Consider the following 26,270-nt stretch of genomic DNA (forward strand, 5'->3'; position numbering starts at 1 on the left):
CCACTCACCACTCACGGAACTGACTGGGCATTTCTTTAAAGTTACTTTTGAAAAGCGACTCTTTCCTAAGACCTAGGACATGGGAGTCAGACAGGAACAGCTATGGGAGATTTCTGCCCTTTTTTAAAAAAAACTCTCATTTCCTTCGGATCAGAGAAAGCTGATTCTGTCCTTCAGCTAGAAGACGCCCCCACACAGAGAGCAGACTGACAAGGCCTACGACTTCCTTCCTTCCCACGTTTGAGAATAAACGCAGACTTGAGACAAGGCGCCCCCTTGGCAGATAATTATTTTGGTTTAGCAGCAAAACACCAGCTTAGAATAACCAGCTGATTCAATGAATATTTATCCATCTGGAGGAAGTTTGAATGAGCTCAGAACAACCCATTAACCATTTTTCCAACAGGAACTTTTTTTTAAGGATCTGTTTTCACTTTTTCAGGCCCAGCTTAAAGCCCCCTCCGGCGGGGACCGGAACGAGGGCCTCCCGCCTCAGGTGGCCGTTCGGCCGGACTCCTCGCGGGCAGTCACATCGGCTCCTGTTTTCAGGTCTGGGGTGTGCTTCCGAAATTCAGTCTTTTGGCGAGCTGCTGTAGGGCTACATGATTCAATCACGCACCCTGCTGTAAACTGACGGATGCGCCTGCATTCTAGGTAGCCGCGGAAAGGTAATAAAACGGAGTGAGTGGGGCGAAGAAACGTCGGAGCTCAGCCCTCCCCCGGGCGCTGCGATCTCGCTGGCGGGCCCCTCACTCGGCGGCTGCCCGAGGGCCCGCGGCAGTGAGGTTCCCGGTCGGACCGAGCACCGGGACCGCAGTGGAGAGTTCGCACTGGCGGGGATTCCCCGGGGAGAGAGACCTCGAAGGGGGAGAGTGGAGGCGGGGCGCACGCAGGTGCCGCCGCGGAGCCCACGTCCTCCCCTGCGCCTGGCGCTCCTCCGCAGCGGGTCCCTGGGCTTCCCGCGCTCGGGCGACGCCAGGCCTCCCCCGGCTCCCTGGTCTGGACGCTGCCGCGTGGGAGGCGGCACGGCGGGGGGCCTCAGGCGCCGGCCCGGGGTCTTTTCCCAGCTCTGCGCCCAGCGCGCCTCCGGGCGGGGCCCCCGCTCCTGCAGGCGGGGCGCTGCTGCGTATTCACAGAGCTCAGGGCACCGGAAGGTACTAAGCAGGTTCAACAAGTGATTTCCGTGGGTGGCGTTCTTGAACTGTGCTTGTGCGCTGCAGCCCGAGCTGAAGGAAAGCGGGCTGTCTGAGTCCCTGAGGTTGCGTTACCAGTTCGTGACAAGCCCGGGGCTCTGCACACGCAGAGCGTCTCCCGGGCTGGGGGGGCAGTCGAAGTGCCGCAGGAGTCTGAGAGCTGACCTTCACACCCGCCCTCGCAGCAGCGCGCCGTGGTTAGCGCTGCGCTGGGTTCTGACGCTGAAGACAGAGCGTTGGGCAGGCTTCAGATGAAGGAAAATCAGCAATGACGTCTCTGGCCCACACTTAAATCATTAGCTTGCAGCTTTATTTAAAAATACTAAAACGTCAGGCTCCATTCAGCATTCAGAACAAGTGACTATTCCACAAGCCCTCCTGGGCCAGGCCGGTCAGATCAGCTCTCCAGTCACTGACGGCGACCGAAGCCGCGTGTCACCCGGAGCCTTGGGCCTCCTCCGGCCTCCCCCCACCTGGTCCCGCTCCTGGGCATCCCCGCCCCGACTTACAGCTGTCCTTCCTCTTCATCGGTCTGGGTGGGACTCGTGCTGGGCAGCACTTGGGTCCCTCAGCAAACGTCCCCCAGTGTCCCCCCAGGCCCTGCGGGCAGCCGGGGCCCCACGAGGTGGGGAGCACACACACCCTCCCCCTCCCCCCAGCCGCCGGCTCCTGTCTCAGCCGGGGGCACCTCTCTGCAGACCCGGACGAAGGCAGAGTCAGGGCCCAGGTCTGTACATGACGACACACACTTTCGTTTTCCCAAACACAGCACCTTTTCCAAATCTAGCCTTGCTTTAAATCTCGTTTCAAAAAGAAGATACGAGTTACAGTGAGCTACATAAAATAAAAATGTAAGTTTTGCAATCTGATTATGGAGACTCTCCTGACAGAGGAAATAATTTCCATATATATTGAAAGGCCTCAGAGTGAAATCTAATACTCAGTTAATTGCTTTTGAGAGGAAGAGATCTAATTTCTTTTCTTCTTTTTTTTCAAAGCCTTTTTCACCTAAGAGTTTCGATGTTTTCCAATAAACGTTTCTTGGCGTTTCTGCGCCTGTCACAAACGGTCGCTGAAGGCAGCCCTGCCGCAGCCGGTTCCCCAAGGGCGGTCGTAGGGCGGCCCGCGGAGACGAGGAGCCAGACTCAGCGCCTGCCTCCCGAGGCCTTGGCTGCCCAGGAGGGCGGGTCGCTTGCCCAGCAGCACCCGCCACTGAGGGAAGGGGCAACCGTTCTCTCTAGCTTACGGCTCCTTGTTCCCAACTAAATGTCTTAGTCCCTTCCTGTTTATTTTATTGTTTCCAAACGCCCGGCCTTTGGAAGGTGGCCCCCTGCTGGACGAACGAGGCACTGAGTCCAGGGGGGCGAAAGGCAAGGCTGAGGTCAAGGAGCTGGTTCGGTTGCACCCAGAACCGCGGGCGACACCCCAGGCGTGAAGATCGTGTGGGTCGCGTCAAAGAAAGAAGACCGGACGGGGAGGGAGGACAGAGGCCCTGGGAGTGGAGCCAGGCCTGCAGGTGCGCTGAACGGCCACACCGTGTGGGTGAGACGACGCGCAGGTAAGTGGCACCTAACAGACGAGTGCAGGGTGCAGTGGGTTACCTGTTGTCGCGTACAACCATAAATTCCAGGTGGAGTAAAGAATTTGATTCCCAAAACCCTCGAGCTTAAAAAACTGTGAGTGAGATCATGGTGACTGAAGCAAAAAATGAATTGCCACCCGTAAAATTAGTGACCGAACACTGGTCAGCGGAAGGCTGACCGTGAAGCCCTGCTGGGGCGGTGGAGACGACGGGCAGTGGGAAGGTGAGCAGCCAGCACGCCTCAGTGAGAGCCCCCCCCGCCCCCCCGTCGTCGGGCAGACGGTCAAGAGGGGTCCCCGAGACTCCTGCCTGCCCGGAGCCCACACCCCCCAGACCTCGGCCGCCTCCGCGGGCAGACAGCCGCCTGCCGCCGCCCCTTCCGGAGCGCAGCCCCGCGGTTGGTTCCCTGTCCCTGCGTCGGCCGCGTTCCTGGCTCACTGGCTGACTACCTTCTCCCCAGGGCCCAGCAGGATGTGGGCTCCACGTGCCGGGTGCTGGGGAAACGCTCGTTCAGTGAGAAGAACATTCACACAAACCCACCCACCGCTCTGCCATTCTGCAAGGAGCACAATTCCTCAACACTGCAGTTTCCCGAGGAAACCCCGGCGGCCTGGCAGGGGCCAGGTCCCTGCGCTGGCGCTTGGTGCAGAGAAGGCACCGCACATGGCCTCCTGGGGCCACGGGCAGCTGGACCATCCCTCCCTGCAGCGACTGCCTGTCACCGTCTCCATGCTGGACAGACGTCCGGGGTCTGATGGACAGTGAGTCCCTTCTGCCTCGGAACCACTTCCCACCCTTCCACAGTCTGTCTAAACGGGTCTCGACACACAGTGATGTACATCTGGGCAAACATTTGTGCACATTTAGGCTCCGAAAGGTGCACGAGCACAGGATTTCTGGGTCTTCGAGAAACAGGCGGCCAAGCCAGCCAGCACGGTGTGAGGTCTGACCCCTCCTGGATTAAAATGGTGAGTCCTTTCACTTAGCTCTCGCAATTCTGTCGCAGCCTCCTGGACAGCCACGGTCCCCAGCCTTGCTGGACCAATGGCAGCCCAGACTGGGCTGGACCGCGGCACTCAACACGTCACAGGGTCGCCTGCCTGGGGAGAGAAAGGCTGCAGCAGGGCCCGGGAAGACAAGGGGCAGACTGCGCTGACTCTGATGCTTGAAAGGGCTAGTTACGCTTCCTACTGCGACTCAGCGCTTTCCCTGCATTCTCTCTGGACTGACAGACCGTCTCTCCCCGCTTCAGGTTACAGCCCCCGGGACTCCCGAACCGAAGGGCTTCCGGCCGACCACACCACCGGCCGGCGAGGGCGGCAGCAGTCACGGCGGGCAGTCACCACCGAGGTCACGTGTAGCCACGGCGACAGCTCTCTGTTGTTGTCCAGACATGACAAGTGTATTTTCTGAGCGTCTGAAAACGTTAAAGGGTTTATTTTACAAGGAGGGTGGTTGGGTGTAGGTAATGTCATGTCATTTGGAGCCATTTAAGCCCCCAGACGTTTGTTTACGGTCTTGATTATAATATTTTCTGATTAAGAAAAAATCTTTCCTGAATATTTAAAAAGCTAACGACTCGGTGCTGAAAATAGTCAGATTTATGGAGTTCTACTTTATGTCGTCCCAAGCCAGTGAGTTCTGCAGCTCCACGGGCGAACAGCAAGGGTGTTAAACAACAAGGAAAAACACACACACGAAACGACCAGGAGTGGGGTGGACTGGGGCCATGTCTTGCTGTTTTCTAAGTGACAGCTTCTCCCACCTCAGGCCTGGGAAGTCATACGCTTTTGCCAGAAATGATAAATATTTTGAGTCAGTAAAAGATGCTTTTGGTCTCCGGCTTTGACCTGCAGAAAAATGGGAGAGGCAGGTGGCAGGAAGCCGGGAAGGAGTAGTTTAATGGGAAAATGTCTGAATGCCAGTATTTTATTTTGTGGGTCACTCAGGCTGTCTACAGACCTCGGAAGAATGCAGCTACCCGATAAAATACAGGATGCCAAGTTAGGTTGGGATTTCAGAAAACGCCAAATCACTTCTTAGTTTAAGTATGTCCCGGAGGTGGCCTGGGAATACTTGTACTAAAAATGTCTGCGTTATTTATCTGAAATTCAAATTTAACTGCACAGTTTGTACTATTGTTGCTGCATCCGGCACCCAGTGGAAAGTGCCGGTTGGACCCTTCACCTGTTGCCACACGACACGGCTGTTGTTGCCTGGGGGTCTCACGAAAGCAAACGTGGCCGGAGACAGTGGGAGGAGAACGTGGCGGCCTCGTGGCAGGTGCTGCCGCGTGAGAGCTGCGTCCCCTGCAGCGCGTCCCGCCCGCGAGGGCGCGGGGGCTGAACAGCGGCCGGGCCGAGAGAGGACGCACGGCCCGCGGCTTCCGCGCCGGTCTTCAGGGCCCTCGCGCTAGTGTGGGCGTCTTCCCCTCGGCACACCAACTGTCGGCTCAGGGAAACAACCGAGCACTTTTCTTACGGAGAAACAGGAATCCAAGTAATCGTGAAAGTAATATCAACACCCTTATGGTTGCAGAGCTACAGTCTCAGAAGCCTCTCAGACCCTGTCAGTGAGCTGCAAGGACTTGACCTGCGAGCCAGCTCTGAGAAGCACCTTCCCGCCTCGGGAGGCGACACGCGAGAGTCCCGGCCTCAGGGAGGTGCCGGGAACCCCACCCGCAGCGGCAGAGGCGGCAGGAAACCAGTGCTGCCTCCCGTCCCGGCTTCCCACCACCCACGCGAGGTGCTGCTGCACCGCCTGGGGATGCACGGGCCGCTGCTGCGAAGTCACAGGCCAACGTCCCCCCTTGGGGCTCAGACTGCTGCCCCGAGCGCCCCTGAGACGCCCATGGGGGGCTGCGCGTGGGCACCTGTGTGCAGCGCCTCTGCAGCCCTCGGCGGGCAGGTCGGCTGCCCCCTGATTCCCGGAGGAAACTCTGCGCAGCGTGCGTCCTCTCTCTGCTTCACGGCGCCCGTGTGTTCCTCCCTCCCCACCGGCAGCAGCGCTCAGGTGAGGGCGAGGCAGTCGGCTGCCCGCGGTGCTGCACAGCGGTGCTGGCTCGTCGCAGGAGCATGGTGACGCGGGAAGGATGGAGAGGTTGTTCTCGTTCCTGTGTTCACTTGCTCTTTTCTTCTCCAGCCTCAGCGAGGAACCAAGGGACTCTCCTACGTATATTCACCGTGAATCCTTTGGAAATCGGAGGTCAGTTTGGGGTCTAAAACTCTCCTTCTAAGGTGCAAATACTCCCATCTACCCTAGCAAATCAATGGTCCACTTACACACTCTGTGAACTGTCTTGACCTGATTAGCCCCTGGGAAGCATCAAAGCAATCAGTTGACGGGCGTTGTTTAGGGGGCGCAAACCCTGTCGAAGGGGGGGTTGGGTGGCCAAGGCTGAGCACGACCGTTCGTTTTCCCGTTCCTTAATTCATCTGCCGAATATTACCTGAGTGCCTACTAAGCATGAGGTTTTTCGAGAGCTCCCTGGGCAATACAGGGGTAAATCTAATTTACATCCAGTGGTCAGAAACCACAGCCTCACAGAGGAAGTGGACAAGCCAGCGATGATACCGGAAGGCAGGACGAGGTGAGTGCTCAGGCGCGTAGCCCCCGGGCGGCACCTGGCCCTGAGCAGAGCGGAGGCGGCAGGGAGAGGACCGGCACCCGCTGAGGGCCGGCCTGGTGGGCGAGCCTCGGGGAGGACGACCCCGCGGCGCCACCGACCGGGAGGGGTCTGAGGGGAGCCGCAGAGGGGCAGGACCGGGGTCTGCCGTGAGGACAGGCCCCCTCGTTCTGATGGGGCAGCAGAGGCAGCAAGCAGCACCCACGTCTGGGCCGTTGGGAGCGCGGAGGAGCGCACTCCACGCCCTTCCAGAACCGCGGGCCTGGGGGGCGGGGCCGAGGAGTCAGGGCGGGGTCAGGGGGGGCCGGCACGCAAGCCCTGCCCACGGAAGGGACCCGAGGAGGGCGAGGGCGGAGGGACTGGCCACAGCGGCCGTCCAGGGGACACAGACGGACTCTGCAACACCGGCCTGGTGACCAGGGCTGCGGGTCTCTTTCCTCGGAGAGACGTGGGACACCGGGACAGAGGCCGTGACCCCTGTGGCCCCTTCTGCAGTGGCAGCCATGCCAAACCCCTCGACCAACAAAACAAAAACCCGTCAAACAAAAACAACCCCTCGCTGGCTGAAGTGAATCTCGTCTGAAAGTAGTGAGCTTGAGCTTGGCCCTCCTCCTCCTCTGCCAGTTGGAAGTGGCCTCGGAGAGAACACGGGGGCCTCGGGGCGCACGCACCTCTGCTGTCTCACTCCCATGAGCTCCGGGGGCTGCCCCTGCTGCTCCGGGGGGCCCGGCCTCCTGACACTGAGCTGGGGACGCCACGCCTGGCCCTGGACCCGGAGACTGACACCGGCTTGAGGACAGGTTTACCGACCCTTCTTCAGCCTGTTAACAAGACGGGCAGGGCCCCGGACACCGTGGCAGAGGCAGCGTGGGTGCTAAACCCTGTCCCCGCGTCTCACCCCTTCCGGGGGAGCCCCCTGCTCCATCCCGGGGGTGCAGGCTTGTTTCTCGCCCTAGAGGAGGTCTGCAAAATCTAAGAATACAAAAGGCCGAGAAGCCTTATAAAATATATTTGTACAATGATGATGATGATGATGATGATGATGATGATGATGATGTTATTATTAATACAGGACAATGCAATTCCGGGGACATGTGACTTAAAGTGGCCCAGGTGAACGCTCTCCTCTTCCCGTGCAAGCTCTCGTCAGGACCACTTGGGGACACAGTTTTAGGCCCCGACACAGGGGTCCCAGAGGCAGAGAAGGGGCCGGAGCCGCACTGAGGACCGCTCGCCTTTGATAGGTGTCAGGTGTGTCTGGCGAGTGACCCGGGAGCCGACTGCTGTTGATGGACATCCAAGGGCAAGGCGGGGCCCTCGGTGCCCGCGAGGTGCCAGGCAGGCTGGGGCTCCGCCCCTGCTCCTCCCAGACACCTGCTCAGGTGGGGGTTCTTCCCCGTTCTAGCGGCAGTCGGTACGGCTGAGGAGGCGCTGTGGAGTCCCCAGGCTGCAGTCTGGCTGCGGAGGCGTCTCCCTCTGAGGCAGAGACTGCAGTTGCCGGTTGGTAAAGGCTGCCGCTCCCGCCGACCTCGACCTCGACCTCCGGGAGGCCGGCGGCCTCCTGCCCGCCCCGGGTCGGAGCTCAAGCCAATGGCCCAGCCCCTTCTTCCTGCCTCCCCCATGCCCTCCGAGGTCACTCCTCCACTGGTTCTAATTCGAGGGGACTGTTTTTAAAATGCAACATTTCCTCTGTGCTTAAGGAAACTTTTCCTATGATAAGCTGCTCTATCCGGCTGCATAAATTAAGTCAATTTTAGTGCTTTTCAAAACATATCATCAGGTCATGAGATGCAGAATTCTGTGCTCTAGCAATTCAGAAGAGACTCCGCTCCAGAGCATAAGCTGTGAAGACAGAGATTTGCATAAATTACCATATTAATGTACATGTTTAAAGTTGCCAGTTTATAAAGAACGAAAGATAAGAAAATAATTTCAATTCCAGCAGAGCATCCACATTTTTCACGTTGCAACCAGGAAGGGCTGGTTTGGGGGCACAGCTCCGCTTAGCTCTGTGAGTCCAGGAACCAGTGCGGCCCAGCACGCCCCGGGCCACGGCTCCATGGAACGCGGGCCGAGGGGAGGCGCGTGGTGAGCGGCTGGGGTGGGCGGGAGGTCAGCGTATCTGTGGCTGCACATCTGCTCACAAGAGAAGAGCGTTCCGACATTCTCACCCCTGCCTCGTGGTGAGGCTGCGGCCGCTGCCCCTGCCACACCGGCCTTGGCACCGGGCATGGCCACTTTGGCGGCGATGAAACCGGTTTGAATGGCAAAGTGTGGGAAGCCGGCAGGGCATGAGTGGGGCGGACCGCCCGGGGGAAGGGAGGTGGAGCGAGGGGAGGTCAGCGGGGCGGTCGGCTGTGCTGCCGTGCGGGCGTCGCTGCGGCGGGTGAGCCATCCCCACCACCCGTGCAGGGTTTCGTAAAAGGGCTGCTTTCGTGACCGTCGTCTACGAGGTGGTTTTCCACAAGGAATACAGCACAGTACTCCAAGTTCTGTTTTATATTCGACCCCGTCATGTTGTAGCGTCTGGTTTCCTGTGTGTTTGGTGATGTGCACTACAGGCCGGCACAACGGTGTGTGCTTGTTATTTACGAGTGAACACACAACTCTTGCGTACTAGAGAGTCTGGCCAGTCTTTGCCCCCAGTTCCGGGGTGCTAACCTCCAAACCCCCCAACACTCCCAAGTGACCGGAGCGCCTCTTACCCGTGGTGTTGGGTCTGCAGAGCACCCCTGACACTTTATGCTAATGAGAGGACTCCCCTGACAGTTTATGCTAATGAGAGGACTCCCCTGGCAGTTTATGCTAATGAGACAACTCAGAATGAGGGGAGGTGTGGCCACGCCAGGACTGCGGGAGGAGAGGGTGGGCACTTTGGGTCAGGGGCCGCCCTCTCGGGAGGGGCTGAACCTCGTGGGCGATGGCGCGGCCACTCCCACCTGCGTAGTGACGCCGCGATGACGCCCTGCATGGCAGGGCCGGGGGCTTCCCTGGTGGGCAGTTCTCGGTGACGTCGTCCCACGTCAGTGTGTGCCGGCGGGAGCCCTCCCACGTCTCGCCGAACGCGTCTCTCTGGCTGCTGCTGACTTGGACCTTTCTGTTCTGACGAAACTACAACTGTGAGCTTAACCCTGTCCGGAACCCTGTAGGTCATTCTGATGAATTCTCACACCTGAAAGTGGTCATGGGAAACCCTCGATTTGTAGCCAGCTGGTCTGGGTGAGGGTGGCCACGGGGACCCCAAAGTTAGGGACCCCGGCTTAGAAGTCGCATCCGAAGCGAGGCCAGTCTGGTGCAGGGCTGTCCCCTCAACCTCGGTTACCTCCGGGGAGACTCTGTTTTGACGATCACTCAACACTTTCAACGGCTGTGAGTGTTGGTGCGAAAGGTTTGGAATCCACTGAGGACCCTGCTCAGACCTGCGACCTCCCTCCCCTCACCTGCCACCCGCCGGCTGTCACTTTCAGCATGCTTTGGGAAGGAAAACTATTTTTAAAAAAGCTATTTGGTCTTTCTAAGTAAAATTAGGTCACAGTGCATGACACACCGTCACTGGGGACATCAGACTCTGAGGGGACGGAGACGGGGCGTCCAGTTGGGCTGCGTCTGAGCTCTGCCACCGAGACCACGAGTCCTGCTCCTGCTTTGGAAACGGGCGGCACAGACGGGGAAGGCGAGTGACGAGACTGCACGAACGTTGTCCAGCTGCCACCGAGCCGCACGCCAGGCGCCCGGAGCCATCATCTCTGGGGACAACACTCTCCCACGACTGCTTCGCTGTTTTCTAGTTTTCTCTTTTGAGTAGTTTTCTCCCATGGTTATTTCTTCACCTAGAAGTAGGGGTGTGGCTCACAACTGATAATCAGAATAATTATCTTCATGAACTGAACTGCAAAGATGAGCGGCAAGCCCACCCAGCAGCAGAGGAGCACACGGGGCACCAGAACCCTGCAGCCGGAGGAGGGGCCCTGTGCCAGACTGGGGGGGGGCACAGGGCGCGAGTGCCAGTGGCTCGGCTGGACTGCGTCAGCTCAGACCTGGCCTGGGAGAGCTGTCCCTTCCTTCCCCAGTGCACGGCCAGCGGCGCTGGTCAGGCGGACTGACGGTCGGTGGCCGATGGCCCAGGTGGGAGGGGTGGGCTGCGCCCTGAGAGGAAGAAGCTGGTGACGAGGTCCTGTCGACGGCGGGCCTGTGCACGCCGGCGGGACCAGGGAGGCCACAGTGGTGACTGCTGGTGTCCGAAGCCCAGACCCTGCTCTCTAAGGGGGGCATCTCCACCCCACAGGTTTGCTCTCAAGCCACCACCACCACCTCCCGCCCAGAAACCAGGCTGAGCAGCCAGGCCTCGGGAACGCGCTCTCATCCCAGTCTCCTCCCCTGCGGGCAAGGGCCCTCACTGTCCCTCAAGATGAGTCTGCCCAGGGACAGGGAGCTCCTCTCCACGTCAGAGGGACAATCTATCAAAACAGACAGAAACCAAGGACGTCCTGTGAGGAAACGCTGGTATTGGCAATAAATGTCAAGACGCAAAACCGCACAGAAGGACTCCGCTTCCAGAGAGACGTGAAGCAGCACAGACAGCAGCCGCAGCTGGAAGTGCCCTTCCTCCCCGAGTCCAAGCCTGCCGTCCACGCCCCCCGCTCCCTGCGGACCCTCCCCCAGGTTCGGGCAGCCTCGAGGGGGTGGCTTCCAGCCTTTCCCCTGGCGTCGCCACTCACGGGGTGGCAGCCCCCCCCCAAAGCACAGGGACAGGACGGCACCCCCGGCCCCTCGTCTGCTCCTGTGGACGTCTAGACCGGCACACTGGCCACCAGGACGGGCCGCAGGCCCCGGTCTCGATGCCACAGGCCACGCCCCGGGCCACGGGAAACGATCTCTGCGCGGGGACGACGCGTGAAGGGGCAGTGCGGGCAGCAGGCTGCGTTTGGGTTTCACGTGAGTCTGTGAAGGGAGCTGCGGCCTCGGAGCCGGGTGTCCTCCCCACGCAGACCTGGGCTCCGGCGGGGCAGGGGGGGGGGCGTCTGCAGGGGGAGCGTGACACCCGTCAGAGCCGCGGGAAGGAGTGTCCCCCTGAAGACCCAGTGACAGGGGACACTCCCGGACGCCCAGCGTGTGGCGGGGAGACGCGGGGGCACACGGCTGCGCCCCAACCCGGACGCTGTCCCCCCAGCTGTGACGGGGGAGCCCGAGCGGCAGACAATGGGCCTCCTGGCCGAGAGGAGGGAACCCCGAACGCAGGCTCAGCAGACGCTGGGCACGTCTGGGGTGCTGATGTCAGGTTCAAGTTCTTTCGTATCTGACACGCGCTCACCCTGAGATCATTCCACACTTCCGGAGAAAGAAGGGGGCAACGTTTGAAGCCGAGAATATTTGAAACAGGTATTCAGGATACCTCTATTTTCTCGAAGTCTGGAGCTACAGAATCGCTCCCCTCGACTGGACAACCCCGGGGTCTTCTCCTGACCAAACCGCAGGTTCCGGCAGACAGGGCCCGGCGAGTGCGTGCGGTGCCGGCCAGGACGGCACACATTCTCACCACGGGGGACACCACGGGGGACACGGGCAGCCCCGGGCAGCGCCCCTGGGGTGGCCGCAGCCCCCAGCTTCCCACCTCTGGTCACCAGGCCGCTGGGCAACATGGGAACATCGGCAGCCGAGTGCCTTCCCGGCGCTGCCCCCCTTCGGTAGCTGCGGCGGTGGGGGGGGGGCCCTTGCCTTCGAGGAAAAGCGCCTGCTGCGGGCGCCTGGGTGCGGTTCTGAGAACCGGCCGCAGGGGCAGCGTCACGGGCCGGCGTCACGGGCACACTGGTCGCGGACAGGGGCCGCCCGGTCGGCATCACAGGCCAAGAGGAAAAGAGCTCTCGGTTCCCGTGAGAGGTTCCAGAGGCCACCACTGGACTCTCGGGCCCCCTGGGGCTGCAGAGGGCCCTGCGCTCGGGGCGCACCTGCCTCGCCTCTCCAGGGGCCCCTGCAAGTGCCCCCAACTCCCTCGGGTGGGTTTTCCTGGCTCGATAGACGGGGGTCTCGCAGGGTCTTTTTAGTGCTGGTTGTGAAGCCGCTGTTGACGCGAACCCAATTCACCAAACACAGGACGCTTCTTCCGTCCGCTGGGGATTCCCCGAGAGCCGGCCGGGCGCCAGGTCCGTCCCGGGACGACGCTGCGTGTGCGCCGCACGGACTGTCTCCTCCCCCCACCTCGGGGGCCACGCGGCCTCCAGGGCGTCGTGGAGCCCATGTCAGTTTGACCGTGGCTGCCACGCCCCACGCAGCTCCCCTGCCCTGCCAGGCCCTGGTCCCGAGCCTTCCTCAGGCTGCCCGGAGCCCCAGCCCGTCCAGCTCTTCCCCCAGAAGCCGCCCGCTCAGCCTGCGACAGCCCGAGCTCGGGAGCACAGCTGGGGGCAGGAAGGCCCCGGTGCGGACCACGCTCACCTCACCGGGCAGAGGGGCTTTCGGAGAGTTTGATTAGCCCAGAGGCTGAAAAGGTTCTGGTTTTACCTTTCCCTTTGTCCCAGCCTCTGAAACTTTCAATTGAAAGAAAACCTGAAAACTACTGAACGCGTCTGGACGCAGCATCAGCAAACTTTCACCGTAAACGGCCCCTGGGCCCCCAGGGGGCCGTGGCGGCTTCTCTGCGGCTGTCCTGTGAGTCCCTCCCAGACCGCAGCAGCGGGCCCAGCTGTGCTCTAACACAACATCACTCACAAAGCAAGTGGTGGCCAGCACGGAGCCCACAGGCCAGGCTGGGCCCGTGCTTCAGTTTCTAGATCCCTGTGTCGGGCCGGGAAACTTCCCAGCTGTGCATCACTTGTGGGCTGGAAAATGGAAAGCAGTGGGCTGGCCCCACCGAGCTGGGAACGACAGGAGGGGAAGCGCCAGGTGAACAACAGGGCGAACATTCACCCCCCCCCCGCCTCCCCCGTCATCTCTGGTCAAGCCCTCGGGAAGGAGCTGAGCACGCAGGCACCTGGCAGCCGCACGAAGGGCGTGTGGACCCGAGTGTGCGGCAAGCACAGACCACCTCGGGGTGTGGTGTCGCCGGGAGGAGGAGCAGCCGGGGGTGGACACCGCCGCTGCCGCGGGCGACGGGGCGCCCGCCCACTCACCAGTCCTGCACGGCGGTGAAGGAGCCTTCGTTGGTCACGTCGTACATCAGCACGAAGCCCATGGCCCCTCGGTAGTAGGCGGTGGTGATGGTGCGGTACCTCTCCTGGCCGGCCGTGTCCTGAAAACAGCAACGAGGGGCTCTTTAGGATGAGGCGCTCTGCCTTCTGGAAAGCAGCTAATGATCCCAGAAACAGTCATAACAGAGTCTAAGCCGCCGTACCGGCAGCCTGTAGCTACGTATCCACTTCAGTATCAGTTTTCCTAATGATTTCTACATGGTAGCTCTGCAAATTATGGACATTCTTTTTTTGGGGGGCGGTAAAGAGCACCTTGTACATATCTCACTCCCATTAAGCAGCATCTCACTACCTAAAATAAAAGAAAATAAAAGAAAAAGGAAGACCACACACATGAAAACACGCGGCGGCATGATTTAAAACCAGAAGCGTGCGTCCCCTGTCCCCCAGGCCCTCACGGTCTGTGCCGGGCAGGCGGCAGTGGGGGAGCTGGTGCCTGAGCGGCAAGGCCTCCGCTCTGAAGAGCCAGCAGCCTAGTGGCAGTTAACTCAACAGAGCCTGAGGGCAGAAGCGCCCTCTTTGTGCGGATGTCCGAGTCACACAGACCTGGGGCTCCTGCCTGCCCCTCAGAGAGCTGGGCCTGAGCCTCTGTGGGTCTGTGGGGTCTGCTGGGGCTCCGGGAGGGAAGGATGGGGGCCAGGGGCCTGCTTGGGGACGTGGCCGGCAGAGGGGGTGCCAGGCTCACGTGAGGTGGGAGGCAGAGCGCCGTTTGCACGGAGACAGTTCATGCCCGTCACAGACGCTGTGCCGTGTGGCCACCCCCACTCGCAGGGGCCGGGCAGACGGGGCCCCTCACCCCGGAGATGGGGCTCTGACGTTCCCCCAGGACGTGAGGTGCTCTGAACCCGTTTTTCCGGAAGTGACCTTCTCCTTCTGACTTCAGTCCAGACCGCCTGTCCCCCTTCTCCTCGGGTGCCCCCTGGGCACGCAGCATGCACCCCAGTGGCCCCACGACTTAGCAGGCCTCGAAGGGAGAGCCAACAGCAGGCTCCTTTGTCATCGGGAGGAGACCAGCCTCTCCCCGCCTCGCCGTGAGGACAGGGTCGGGCTGGGTCCGCAGGCTCCTCTCCCACAGGAGCCTCCAGCCGGGGTGCCGACGCCTGCCCCCCGAGAGCTAATGGGGGAGCCTCAGGCCCACACACAGCTCCCCGAGACACGTGTGGTGCCACCTGTGTGGCCCCTGGGAGTTCAGAGAAGGGGGATCGGAGATCTGGGAGCGACTGTGGGAGAAGGCGGGGGCGGGGAGGGGACGCAGGCCCCAGCCGAGGCTGTGACCTTTGGCAGAGCCAAAGGCGATTCTGCTGCCTGGGGACTCGGGCTGATTTCCCATGAATGTGTGCTTCTGAGGCTGAAAACCACAGCTGGAAATCTCTTACAGAGAAAATGAGGAAGAAAACTATGACTAAAAGAAAACTTTCTTGTATGGGAGTTAGTTTTTATCTCTCTCCCTTTTAAGAAAAATACAATCATTCTACTTGGTTTAAATATTTTGATTTCTCAGTCGTGTGTCTAGAAGAGATTTTTGGCTTGGATGACAGGTCTGACTAGCAAATCCTTCAGCATCTGTCAAGAAAAGGGCCGTGAAGTGGGACACGTTAGCAGCCTGGTGGGTAGTAGCTGAAAGCAGTTTCAGTGGGAATTTTGGCATTTTTACCTTTGTTTTTGCCTTTAATTTCCTCTTTGATAGAACATTTCATTTTTTAGCTATATGTACTGCACTTTTAGACCCTTTGGAGGTCACGTAGAGATAAGATGCAGTTTTAACGCTGAGGAAATAGCTTTCATTTGTAAGGTCTGGGTTACACTGTAATTTTGTTGCTGTTGTTTCGGTGGTTACTTTTCTCTGTGTTGGATTAAATGAAAAATGGAAGTAACCATTAGTGAGGAAACATAACTCAAACAGTGTTGCCACAATCGAAACACACTTACTGAATGTCTACACGGAGAAAAGTAGATTGAAGGACAGACAATCCTGGTACGCGATACAGCCGCTAATTCTATAGCTGGAGAAACCGAACCAAGACATGTTGCTGCTCACTGGTCAGCAAAATAACTTAAATGAGCCACAGAGGAGGCGGAGTGGTGACCCGAAGGGGGTGTCGACCGAGAGGCAGGGTGAGAAACACGGCACACGCGCGAGCTGTGTGCCCCCAGACGCGCACAGGTGAGGAACGGCCTCCGCCAGTCGTCAGCCCTGGAGCGGGGAGGGAGCCCCCCACCCGCACTCTGCTGCGCTCCACCTGGGGGACTATTTTGCGTTACCAGAGGAAGGTGAAATTTGCTCAGTGTCTTGACTACGTAACGACCGGTTCGCTCATCCACTCCCTCACTCAATAAACATTCAGTGAGTGCCTGTTGCCAGTTAGGGACTGTGAGTTGTATGTTGAATTCGTTTCATCAACTCCAGATATATTTTTGTATATTTTTAAATTCCACACATAGAGCATTTCGTTAATCAGAATATCATATTCCCTACGTGTCTACAAAAGATTAGATAAAACTGTGACGAGATCATTTCTAATAAGCCAGACAGTATAGCCAGCAGTTTGAAACTGCAACCAGTACCACGCCTTTGGCTCAGAGGGGTGGTTGTCTGATTCGCACCCACTGTGTGGGTGGCAGTTTGTTCCCCAGAAAAGACAGAGTCCGAACCCCCAAACCCGTGGATGGGGCCTGATTTGGAACCAGGGCCTTTGTGCTGGACGAGAGTGGGCCCTGCTCCAGGGACGGGGCTCCGTCCAGAAGAGCAAACACAGACGCAGACGCACGGGGGCTGCCTGAGGGCGGAGGCAGGGACTCAACAGCTGCCTCAACAGGCCAAGGGCGCCAAGGACCCCAGCAGCCACCGGACACTGGGACACAGGCCTGGACCCCGCGCAGCGGAGAGGCAGTGCGACCCTGGCAACCCCAGGGGTCAGGGCGTCCAACCTCCGGAACTGCGAGCGGCCATCTCTGTTGTTTCACGCCGTCCGGTCTGTGGTGCTCTGTGACGTGGCCCTGGGGAGCTCATTCAGCTGCCCACCCCGGTTTGCCGTCTGGGCGACCAGGCAGAAGCGGCCGCCCGCACGTCCACGCGCTGCTTCCCGGGGCGACGATAAGGAGAGCTCAGGGAGCTGACCAAGAGGCCGTGCCACTCTCCCGTGGGAGTCACGCTGCCTGTTGGGCTAAAAGGCATCCATACATTACTCTTCAGTAAACATAATTCGGTTCCAAAAAAGCAGAGGCGACACAGCCTGTTGTCTTAAAGAAGTAGGTCTTCATATACACGAATGCACATAGCTCAGCGATGTTCGACATTTGCCATCTCACGGCACACAAACTAATCACCAAAACTCTGTGGCAATGTGACAAAAACTCGCTGTAACTGTGACCCAGTCACACCAGATGGCTGTTGTGCTGGCCGTCGTCATTTTTTCACTTCACAGTCCAGGGGAAGAGAGGTCCGTGCCCCGACGAAACAGTCAGGTCCCGCATGTTTAAAATTTCTTGTGGCACACTGGTTGAAAACCGCTGATACAAGGATATGCACGTGTACACATATGCTCATTAGAAAGACAGGCAATACTGCCTGAAACGACAAAAGTCGTCCATTGCTTCACGTCGGAGGGTCACCTCCAGGTGACCGAGGCGCCGTCACAGGGAACTCTGTGGTCACCACGCGCGGGGACAGAACCGCACGGCCACAGAAACGGCCGAGGGCCGCCTGCCACACGGCACTTCCTTCGTCCGGCGCTGCTTCCTCCACAGTGGCTTTCAGTTTTTTCATTTCCACAAGTGGGCAGGATAAAGTAGCACTGAATTTAGTCTTTTAAAAATAGTAAGCTAAACATGAAGCTTAAATATTTTATGCTTTCTTCCTGCATACTTATTTTTGGAATGAAATAAGAACTTTCTTCCCTTGTGGCAGTTAGTCTTCCATTAAAATAAAATTTACAAGCCCCCGTCCCCACTGACCTTGTGCAGAGAGCAGGTGTGGGGTCCTTCACATGGGCGGGAGTGCAGGCGGCGGTGACTCCAGCCCACACGTCAGGGGACGGTGCTAATGAGCCTCTACCTCGCTCCTCGGTCCACGCGGCCCGTCTTGCCACCCGCCTGCCTCTGTCCACCCTCCTCGCACCAGCAGGTCTGCCGATCAGATTGTCTTCTCCTGACGTTTCGCGTGGAAACGCTCAGATCTTCATTTTACAAAAGCACCCACTTCTGACTGAAGCCTGATAAAAAGAAGCCTGAGGCAGGATACACTTGACCTATTCCTTCTCGCCATGTTGCCATGGCGATCCATCTTTCCCAGAGGAGGGGACGGGCGTATAAAGCTCTTTTATGGGGCCTTTGACCCCAGTGCCAGCAAGACCCCAGGGCTGTGTGTTTCTGCTCGTGGAAGCTGGAGACATTTCTCAGAAAACATCATCCAGCACCCCCCCCCCACCTGAATACAGCACACAGCCAAGCCGGGTGAAGGCACCTCGGCTCATTTTGTTTTCCAGGAAGGGTGAACACAAAGGCAGGGAAAGACGCCATTTTCGATTTCTTTCCAATTAATCTTTTTGACATGCTTCTTCCCAGTGGGATTTTGATTATGCTCAACTTTGTCAAAACCTGGGGCAGCAACAGGGAAAGGCGGGCAGCTCGGAGCTGGCGGCCACGGCTGGGGGCAGCTCCCCCCAGAGCGTGGCTCAGAACGCCCGCACCAGAGCAAATCTCTGCTTCGGAGGAAACGTGCCTTTCCGTGGGACTCTCGTTGCCGCCCTAAAATAACAGGCAGCAGAGACTCCGTGCAGAGGGTCGGCTGGTTGCAGGGGCAGCTGCCCGGGCGGTGGGGTGTCTGAAACGGGAGGGGTCGTGGGGCCGGGTGGGGAGGTGGGCAGGGGGGATGCAGGAGAGATTCTGGGGGTGGGAGAGCCCCTCACGGCGGCACCTGCACTGAGACCGGGCTGCGCCCTGGGCAAGGGGGCGGGGGGAAGCTGCGGGATGCTCCAGGGGAGGAACCCACGCAGAGGCTCCCTGCTGGGGCCGAGGGCGAGCCAAGAGCAGGCTGCGACTCCTGCGCAGTGAGGACCAGTCCACCGTCTCTGCCCCAGGCCTGCTCCCACCTGGAGACCCTCTTCCCAGGAGCAACCCGTCCCCCAGAACATAGCCACATTTGTGATACGGGAGGAACAGTGTTAAATTGGCAATGATAGGCCACTTTAAAGAAGACTCGATGATACTGAGCTTCTTTTAATACACTGTATTTTTTAGAGCAGTTTTAGGTTGGTAGATGCGGCAAATGAACAAACAATTCTCCACTCCCCTTTAAACCACAGTCTGGGCAGGGCAGCTAAGAACAGATTCTTGTTTCTTCCAGAGGAAGATCCATAATCTGACATGGGAGTGAGCAAGGGTAAGCCAGAGCCCAGTACCAGCGGGTCGAGGAATTAAACGCTTCTGAACTATCACTTTTATGTAAACTGAGGACAATAATATCTGCCTTCTCAAGCTGCTGAAAGGATTTGGCCTCCTGCACACACTTGGAGAGCAATAAATGGGACTTCCTGTTTTTTTTTTCTTTTGTTGTTGTTTTTCTTTTCCAAAACAGCCATGTGTGCAGGAGAGAACCAGGGTTTTGCTCGTGGAGCACCTGGGCTGCTGCTCTGGCTGCAAGGCTCACATGCTGTGTGGCTTTAGAAATACCACCTAACCTCTCTGGGCATCAGTTTGCCGATTTCCCAAATGCAGTCAATACCAAATGCCCAGCTGAATTGCAAGCTGCAAATGCGAGAAGGTCCGTGTCAGCTATAAAATGCTGTAGGCGTTGCTGATAGTAAGCAATGTGCCCGGCATGCCAAACCCCAAGAGCGAGTGGCTGTCGGGATGCACAGGTTTGCTCAGCAGGGCGTCGGTCCATCCTTCCCCAGCCCCAAGAGGCAGCAGAGGTGTTTGTCCTCCAGAGTCACCCCCACCCGCACATCCTCGTTTCTCTGTCCACCGCCCCTCACATTAAAGGGGACAGGACTCAACGATGAGGGACACGGCAAAATCCCTCCTGGCTTCCTGGTTTCTGGCAGGTCCTCTGCACGTCTGTGTCTTTGTGACAGTTCCGATCTCGATGAGAAAAGAGGCCTAAGAGCCCGCTGGGGTTTAAGGTGAAAGCAGGGGTTCCCATGTCTCAGAAGGCTGCTCACGTAGTGGGCAGGCACCTTGGGCACCAGGCCCCGTGTCCGGTGCACGACGCCTCTGAAGCACTCGGGGGCAGGAGGCAGGTGGGCGGGGAGAGTCCCCGGGCAGCATCCCGCCCATCTCACCTGGGCTCACAGGTGCGCCTGCCTGTCGTGGGCAGGAGTGTATGTGCTCCTTGGACTGGGGGCAGCTGCAAGGCCATGGAAATGCTAACGTTTCTCTTTTTAGGTTCTAATATGTTTACTAGTTTTTAAATAAGTAAGCCCCACCATAAACGATGTTAAGAATGTAATGAGATATTACACCAGATGAGATATTTGCACGTCAAAGGCAAGTTGAGCTGTCGAGGCTGCTGCACAAGCTGCTGAGTCCGTGGGATGCACTGAGCCTTGGGCCTGGCTTTCAGGGACGGAGACGCTCAGCCTCGGGCCTTTTGCGGCCTCCGTGGCCCCGCGACACTGTGTCGGGTGCACAGAAATGTCTGTAGAGCACAAGCCACCGGGGGCCTTCTGAGGTCAATGGCCATTGCACATGAGGCCTCAGGGTCACACAGCCCAGCAGGGGACAGACTCCGGCTTGTTGCCAACAATTTTCGGTTCCGCCAAATCCATGGGAAGGTGCTCCCACTGCTTGCTATTCAAGAGGCTCTCTCTTCTCCGGTTCTGACCAGACACGAATGCACAGCTGAGCCTGGTGCGTGGCTCCATCATGAAGGAACCGAGATCAGAGGTGGGGGTCAAAGGCCAGCTGCAAGGACAGATAATGGGGTGGATGAGAGGTATGCCCGTGGAAAACAATTGGGGGAGGCTTCGTTAAACCTCAGAAGTCTGAGCAGTGACTTCCCACACACTCGGAGACATGGAAGTCCACTGATGGAACACCACAGACCTTCACTCAACACAGGACTGGGCTCACTGAGGGGAGTGGGGCTGGACCTGGCTGCATGGACTGGGGACGCGAGGAAGACAGGTGTCCCTCTTTGGGGACTGGGCTGAGTGGGGGATTCTGCTCCGGGAGGCGAGGGGCCCGGCGGGAGGGAGAGGGCCCTGTGGGCACTCAGCCCCTAAAGCACCTTGTGGTTGTGGGTGCTGCTTTTGGAAAGGATAACACGGGCCATAGAATCAAATGAAAACAAAATCTAAAAGAGAGGCCAAACACATTTAAAACTCGATAGACTCTAAATCTAGAATAACATCGACAGAATTCATTCAACTTGAATTCTACTGGGTTGGCTTAACAGTTTGTTTGGTTTTGTTGTCCGTCCAAGGGCTCTAGTGGTGTCCGGTTGTATTTAACTTCATTCCAACCAATTCTGTTGGATTGTGTTGGGACAGCTGTCGTATCAGCGTGCATTTAAAAAAACTTACCAAAATTTTTGTGCAGCCATTTTAAAATTGAAGATGGAAGAAAATATGCAATGTTTTCAGTGTATTATGCTTTAGTATTTCAAGAAAGGTAAAAATGCAACTGAAATGCAAAACCAAAAAGATTTGTGCAGTATATGGAGAAGGTGCTGTGACAGACTGAAGTGTCAAAAGTGGTTTGCGCAGTTTCTTGGTGCTGCTGACATTTTGTTCCAATGATTCCTTGCTGTGGGGCTGTCTTATGCATTGGAAGGTGTTGAGCACCTTGGCCTCCACCCACTGGAAGCCAGTAGCAGAAGAGAGCCAACATACTCAAAATATCCAGGTCAATGAATTTATTGTGGAAAATGAAAAATGTGTCTTTTATTTTACGGGAAAAACTAAATGGACTTTTTGGCCAACCCAATACTTAGGGGTTAAATCTTTCATTAGGCCAGAAAAAGAAAATTTCCCAGAGTCAGGGCAAATACACCAGCCACATGATTTCTGGACCAAATGGAAAGAACCTGACTGAACTATGTGGTACAGGAAGCGACGGCACAGCCGTGCTGAGAGCACATGGCACACTCCGACGTCAGCACTTTAAATTGAAGAGGAAAGGCGCCTGGGCCTGAGAACAGCGCTGCTGAGGGGAAACAAAGCCTGTGCAGAAGCAACATTTGGCTCCTACTTTCACAGTAAAAAGTTACCGAAATCACTGCAATACAAATAGACCACAAAGACTTAGATCGTTTGTCCACAAAAGCTTTTTTCCCCACACTTAAAGTTCTTGACAATATTACTATTCCAACTATAATTCACATTTCTACTTTTGATGCAAAAATTTCTTTTGTGGGTCACCTATCTTCCTTCCCAGGTGCTCAGACTCATGCTGGGAGGTGCCAGCGAGTCAGAGCAGACACTTGGGCATCTACGGACCCTTCTCCTCCTGCAGGACAGATGGACATGTCTCCCAAGGGGCCCCACCCAGGCCTGAGGATCTCACTGGGGTCAGAGCCTGATCTCTGTGTGTTCCCTGTTCTGCCCGAGGCCTCGCTCACCCTGGCGAGTCCCCAACGTGAGTGAGAGGCGGGTGACTGAGCAGCTGCAGGACCATGCACCCGCCGTCCTTCACAGGATGGTGAACATGGGATTCTTATACCCCACCACTCCCTGGCTCAGCTGACAGACGCAGGTCAGGATTTCTTGCCTTTGGAACCAACAGCAATAGCATCTGGTGCAGCTCAGAGCTGTCTTGGAGGGACAATACAATGAGGGGTGACCCCTCACTTCCAGGGAAGTATCAGAACACCTCTTCCTTCTGATTGGCTTATTTATAAATCACATCCAGCACTTTCTCATGGTGCCATACGCTCAGAGCTGACCTTTACAGGGTTTGGCGGGGGAGTCTGGGAGCTCACGCTCCCTACGAGCACCCTTGTCGTTCTGACACTGGTAGTTTGACAGATGGGGAAGTGACAGGCGGGGACTCTGGGCTTAGATGGCTTGTGATCACATTCTGGCTCTATCATGAGCTCGTGACCTTAGAAAAATCAATTCACTCTCTACACCTCAGTTTCCTTGGTGTAAAACTTTGATCAACCCAGCTCCCACGGTCGTCACAAAGAGTAAATGAGCTGACACAAGCGACCCCTTCAGCGTAGGGCCTCGGACATAGGACGCGAGCTACACATGTCATTGTCGCAGCCCTGCTGCTCTTCCCTTTCTTCTAGAGTTTCTTTCTTACGTGCAGCGTTTTGTATCTCAGTGTTTCACGTTTACGGTTTGGGCTTATGGTTTGCATATAGAAATTCATATAAGGTATATTACATATAATGTCCATGCTACTAAACATATTATATCTACTAATTGGGGTGACAGACCTAATTTTTGGATGCCATTTTTTTCAAAGATGAAGCTACAAACCATTATTAATCACCCTTCTTTAAATAAAATGGCGAGTGACCAAGGAGTAAAGCTGTCTCAAAAGTGGTCATTCTTTGCTAAGATATCATCTTTTTTTCTCATGTGGAAATGAGATTACTTCTGTCGTCTTTCAAGTTCACTGAAGTTGACAAGTAAAAATCTCTGTGCCTTGCAACTTCCTTCTGCCAGAAGAGTGACTCCCATATGCAGTTTCCAGGGCAATTAAAGACCAAATGGAGACAAGCAGATAAAACTGGAAGTTGCCTGGGAAAGAAAAGTGAACAAATAATGACTGGAGTCATGCTTTGGCCTCTACGCTGGTTTTACAAAGGGAAGAAGGTGCTTTGTCTTATGTTGCGAGTAGCTGCAGATGTGCAGAGTTTGAGAACACAGAGAAACTCACTAGTGAAAGCATCAGCTGACCCGGGCCGGGTGAGCAGTGTGAAGGACGTGGCAGGCGAGAGTTGTGTGATGTGAAGAGTTAGGGCGTGCAGCCACACGGCTGCAAGATGACAGCCGTGGGCGGAGTCAAAGCCGTAATCGCTAGGTATTGGGAGATTCATGTTTCTGCTAACTGCCGAGAAGTGGAGAAGTTACTTATTTGTGGAAAGACAAGGAGCTCAGATTTTAGACATGTTTGATTTTAGCCCTCAGTGGAGACTTCTAATAAGAGGGCTCTAAAACCAACACTCTACAAGTGGGTATAGTCTCATTATATTAGAAATCTACTTTTTCATTTAATAACTCTTTTTGCTTACTGGTATTATGCTTTTCCTATCATATAAGTTTCAACGATTCCTAAGTGGGATTAGCCATTTATCTATAAATAAAGTTACAAATTTGGGGTGGATGCCCAAAGCAAAAAGTGAAAAGTATGCTTATTCAGGTGGTACTCAGCCTCTCGCCTTCCAAGACTAGTTATCATCTCACAACTTGTAGCTGGAACTAACCAACTTTTTCCTTAATTAGTGAGATGGCAAAGCTTACCATTCAAGGTGGTGAGCTACTCCTTAAGCAAAAATGTTTCTATACTTGTTATCTCCTTTACATGTATTTTCTAGATCACTCAGTAATTGTTGGCATAACATTATTTTAATTTCTATTTTAAAAAAATTGTCCCAAACACGCCTGAAACCGTTAGAGATACGCCGTAAGACTCACAAGAGCACCTTCCGCACTGGAGGCACCGAAGACGCAATGCCCAGCAACTCCCGCAATTCAACCCAGGACCAAACGCAGCCTCGTCCGGATGGTGGGAAGATGGACTGCAGCCATGAGTGCACTAAGGTGTAAAACTTAATTAGCTCCATTTCCCGAAACAAGTTAAATCAGGTTAGGAACCAGAAGCCCTTTTCAAAGACAGAGGCAGGGAGGGCGCCAGAGGGGAAGCAAGTGGGCAGCGGGTGGCAGGTGCTGGAGGAGAGTCCTTTGATGCAAGGAGCCTCCCGGCAGGGGGCCCGGGCACGCCCGGGTCTGCCCCCCGGAGCCCAGGTCTGCCCCCGGAGCCCAGTCCCGGAGCCCAGGCCCCAGCCGGGCTCCCTGGGAAGGAAGACACCCTGAACCTCACTCACATCCTCCGGGACACACACTCCTCTCATCTCGGATTCTGACCCCAAGCGCCTCTTCCCCTTTTCTCTAATAAATAAAAACCCAAACGCCACGATGTTGAACTCTTTACTGGCATTTTTAAGATCTGCAGTGACTCTCCCTCGTGGTCATGTTGCGAGCTCCGGACCGTAGTGCCGGACTGAATGCGGCCCTCCGGCGTCCACGGAGAAAGCGCCTCCCGAAGAGAAGTGTTGCTTCACTTACTTACAAAACAGGAACTTAGAGCATCCCCGATACAGCGCACAGTCACTTCATCGGCGTTTTTATTCTGAAAGTATTTTGAGAGCAGAGATTCCTGAAGAAATACCTTTTCACCTCACATGACGTCATAAGTAACCATGATAGCCAGAAGACACTGAAGGTAAAGGATCTCAGTAACTGATGATCTTTGCTTCAATGACCTCGGTTCTGAACCTGTCGCTACGGTGTCACTCGCGCTGACCTGCCACCTGGGAAACAGAGACTGGGCACCACGGGCTCTCGTGGTGCAGATGGATGGCATGAGATCCACAGCGGGCCCGACAGACAAACTGTGTGCACAGCCAATCAACAGCCAGCGCCGCCCAGCACCACAGCTGCACCGCAGGTCCCACTCCTAATTCAAACTGGAGCCAGTACCCACCGGGAGAGTGGACAGAGGCTCCAGTAGTCCAAAGAGGGAGAACTGCCCCCTTCAGACTTCTAAAATACAGCGACCAAAATAATTCGGATAAAGTAGGAGTCCCTTCTTCAGGACAGCAGTTCTGGAACGGAGCAGGACGTCAGCAGCAGATACACTCAGCACAGCTCGCTTGTCCAGCGCTGTGTGTGTTTGCTGTCATCTAGCTGTTAGCTCGCTCGATGTGGGTGACACGTGCAGCTGTGCACCACCACCGTGCCGTGCACCAGGTCCCCAGAAGGTACTCGTCCTCCCACCTGCCGCTCCCGCACCGGGAAACTGCTGCTGTTCTGTCCTTCCGGGCTGCAGGACACGGGGCGTCGCACCCGGCTGGTTTGGCGCGGCCCCCTCACTGCAGGGTTCTCGGTGCTTTGGAGAATTCTGTCTTTGAGGTCGTATTCAGCTATTCAGGTTACGTTTTATCTCACTAATCAAAGAAACGTTTTTCTGTCCTGGAAGCACGTCCTGCCGGGCAGTTTACTCCATCAGCGTCCGTCCGTGTGGCGCTCCTGCCGCGTCGTCTTATCTGAGGACACCCGCAGGCGAACCTGGGAATCGTGCACCACAAATCGCATGCCAGCTCACGCCACACGCAGTGCACAAAGATTTCATGTCTCCGAAGTTCTCAGAATCACATGAAAGCCAGACATGCTTCTCCTTAAACAACAAAACATGAGTTTTAAAAGAAACTGGATTCAGGATGTGTCATTACAAAGTAGCCAGGCAAGGATTAAAACGCCACTTGCTGGGACAAAGCCATGACTCAGAAGAAGCAACCCAGCCCCTCAGCAAAGCCTGCTCCCATCTGCAGAAGGCGGGGCGGAGGGGGTGGTGGGGCTTCAAACTGGGAGTCCGAGCTTCTCTCTGGGTAACGAGCTGTCCTTTCTCAATCTCACCTGAGACTTCAGCAAGGTGTCTCCATCTTCCGAGTCTCCGTATTTGTATAGTGACATGACCGAACACACAACAGTAAGGTCTCTTTCAATTCTGAAGACACC

General features: G+C 56.5%; 1 protein-coding gene across 4 annotated transcripts in view; it reads right to left on the reverse strand.

Annotated features, from left to right (window-relative positions):
* Positions 1–26,270, reverse strand: part of RAB3C (RAB3C, member RAS oncogene family) — an 82,272-nt gene that overhangs the window by 20,964 nt on the left and 35,038 nt on the right. For all 4 annotated transcript variants that reach the window (XM_045839913.1, XM_045839912.1, XM_045839914.1 and 1 more), the window contains exon 3: positions 13,504–13,622. In XM_045839913.1, the coding sequence (XP_045695869.1) occupies positions 13,504–13,622 (119 nt within the window). The remainder of the gene's footprint in view (positions 1–13,503; positions 13,623–26,270) is intronic.

This window comes from Phyllostomus hastatus, unplaced genomic scaffold, assembly GCF_019186645.2.
Source record: "Phyllostomus hastatus isolate PE091 unplaced genomic scaffold, TTU_PhHast_1.1 phas_contig_329, whole genome shotgun sequence".
Classification (NCBI taxonomy): domain Eukaryota; kingdom Metazoa; phylum Chordata; class Mammalia; order Chiroptera; family Phyllostomidae; genus Phyllostomus; species Phyllostomus hastatus.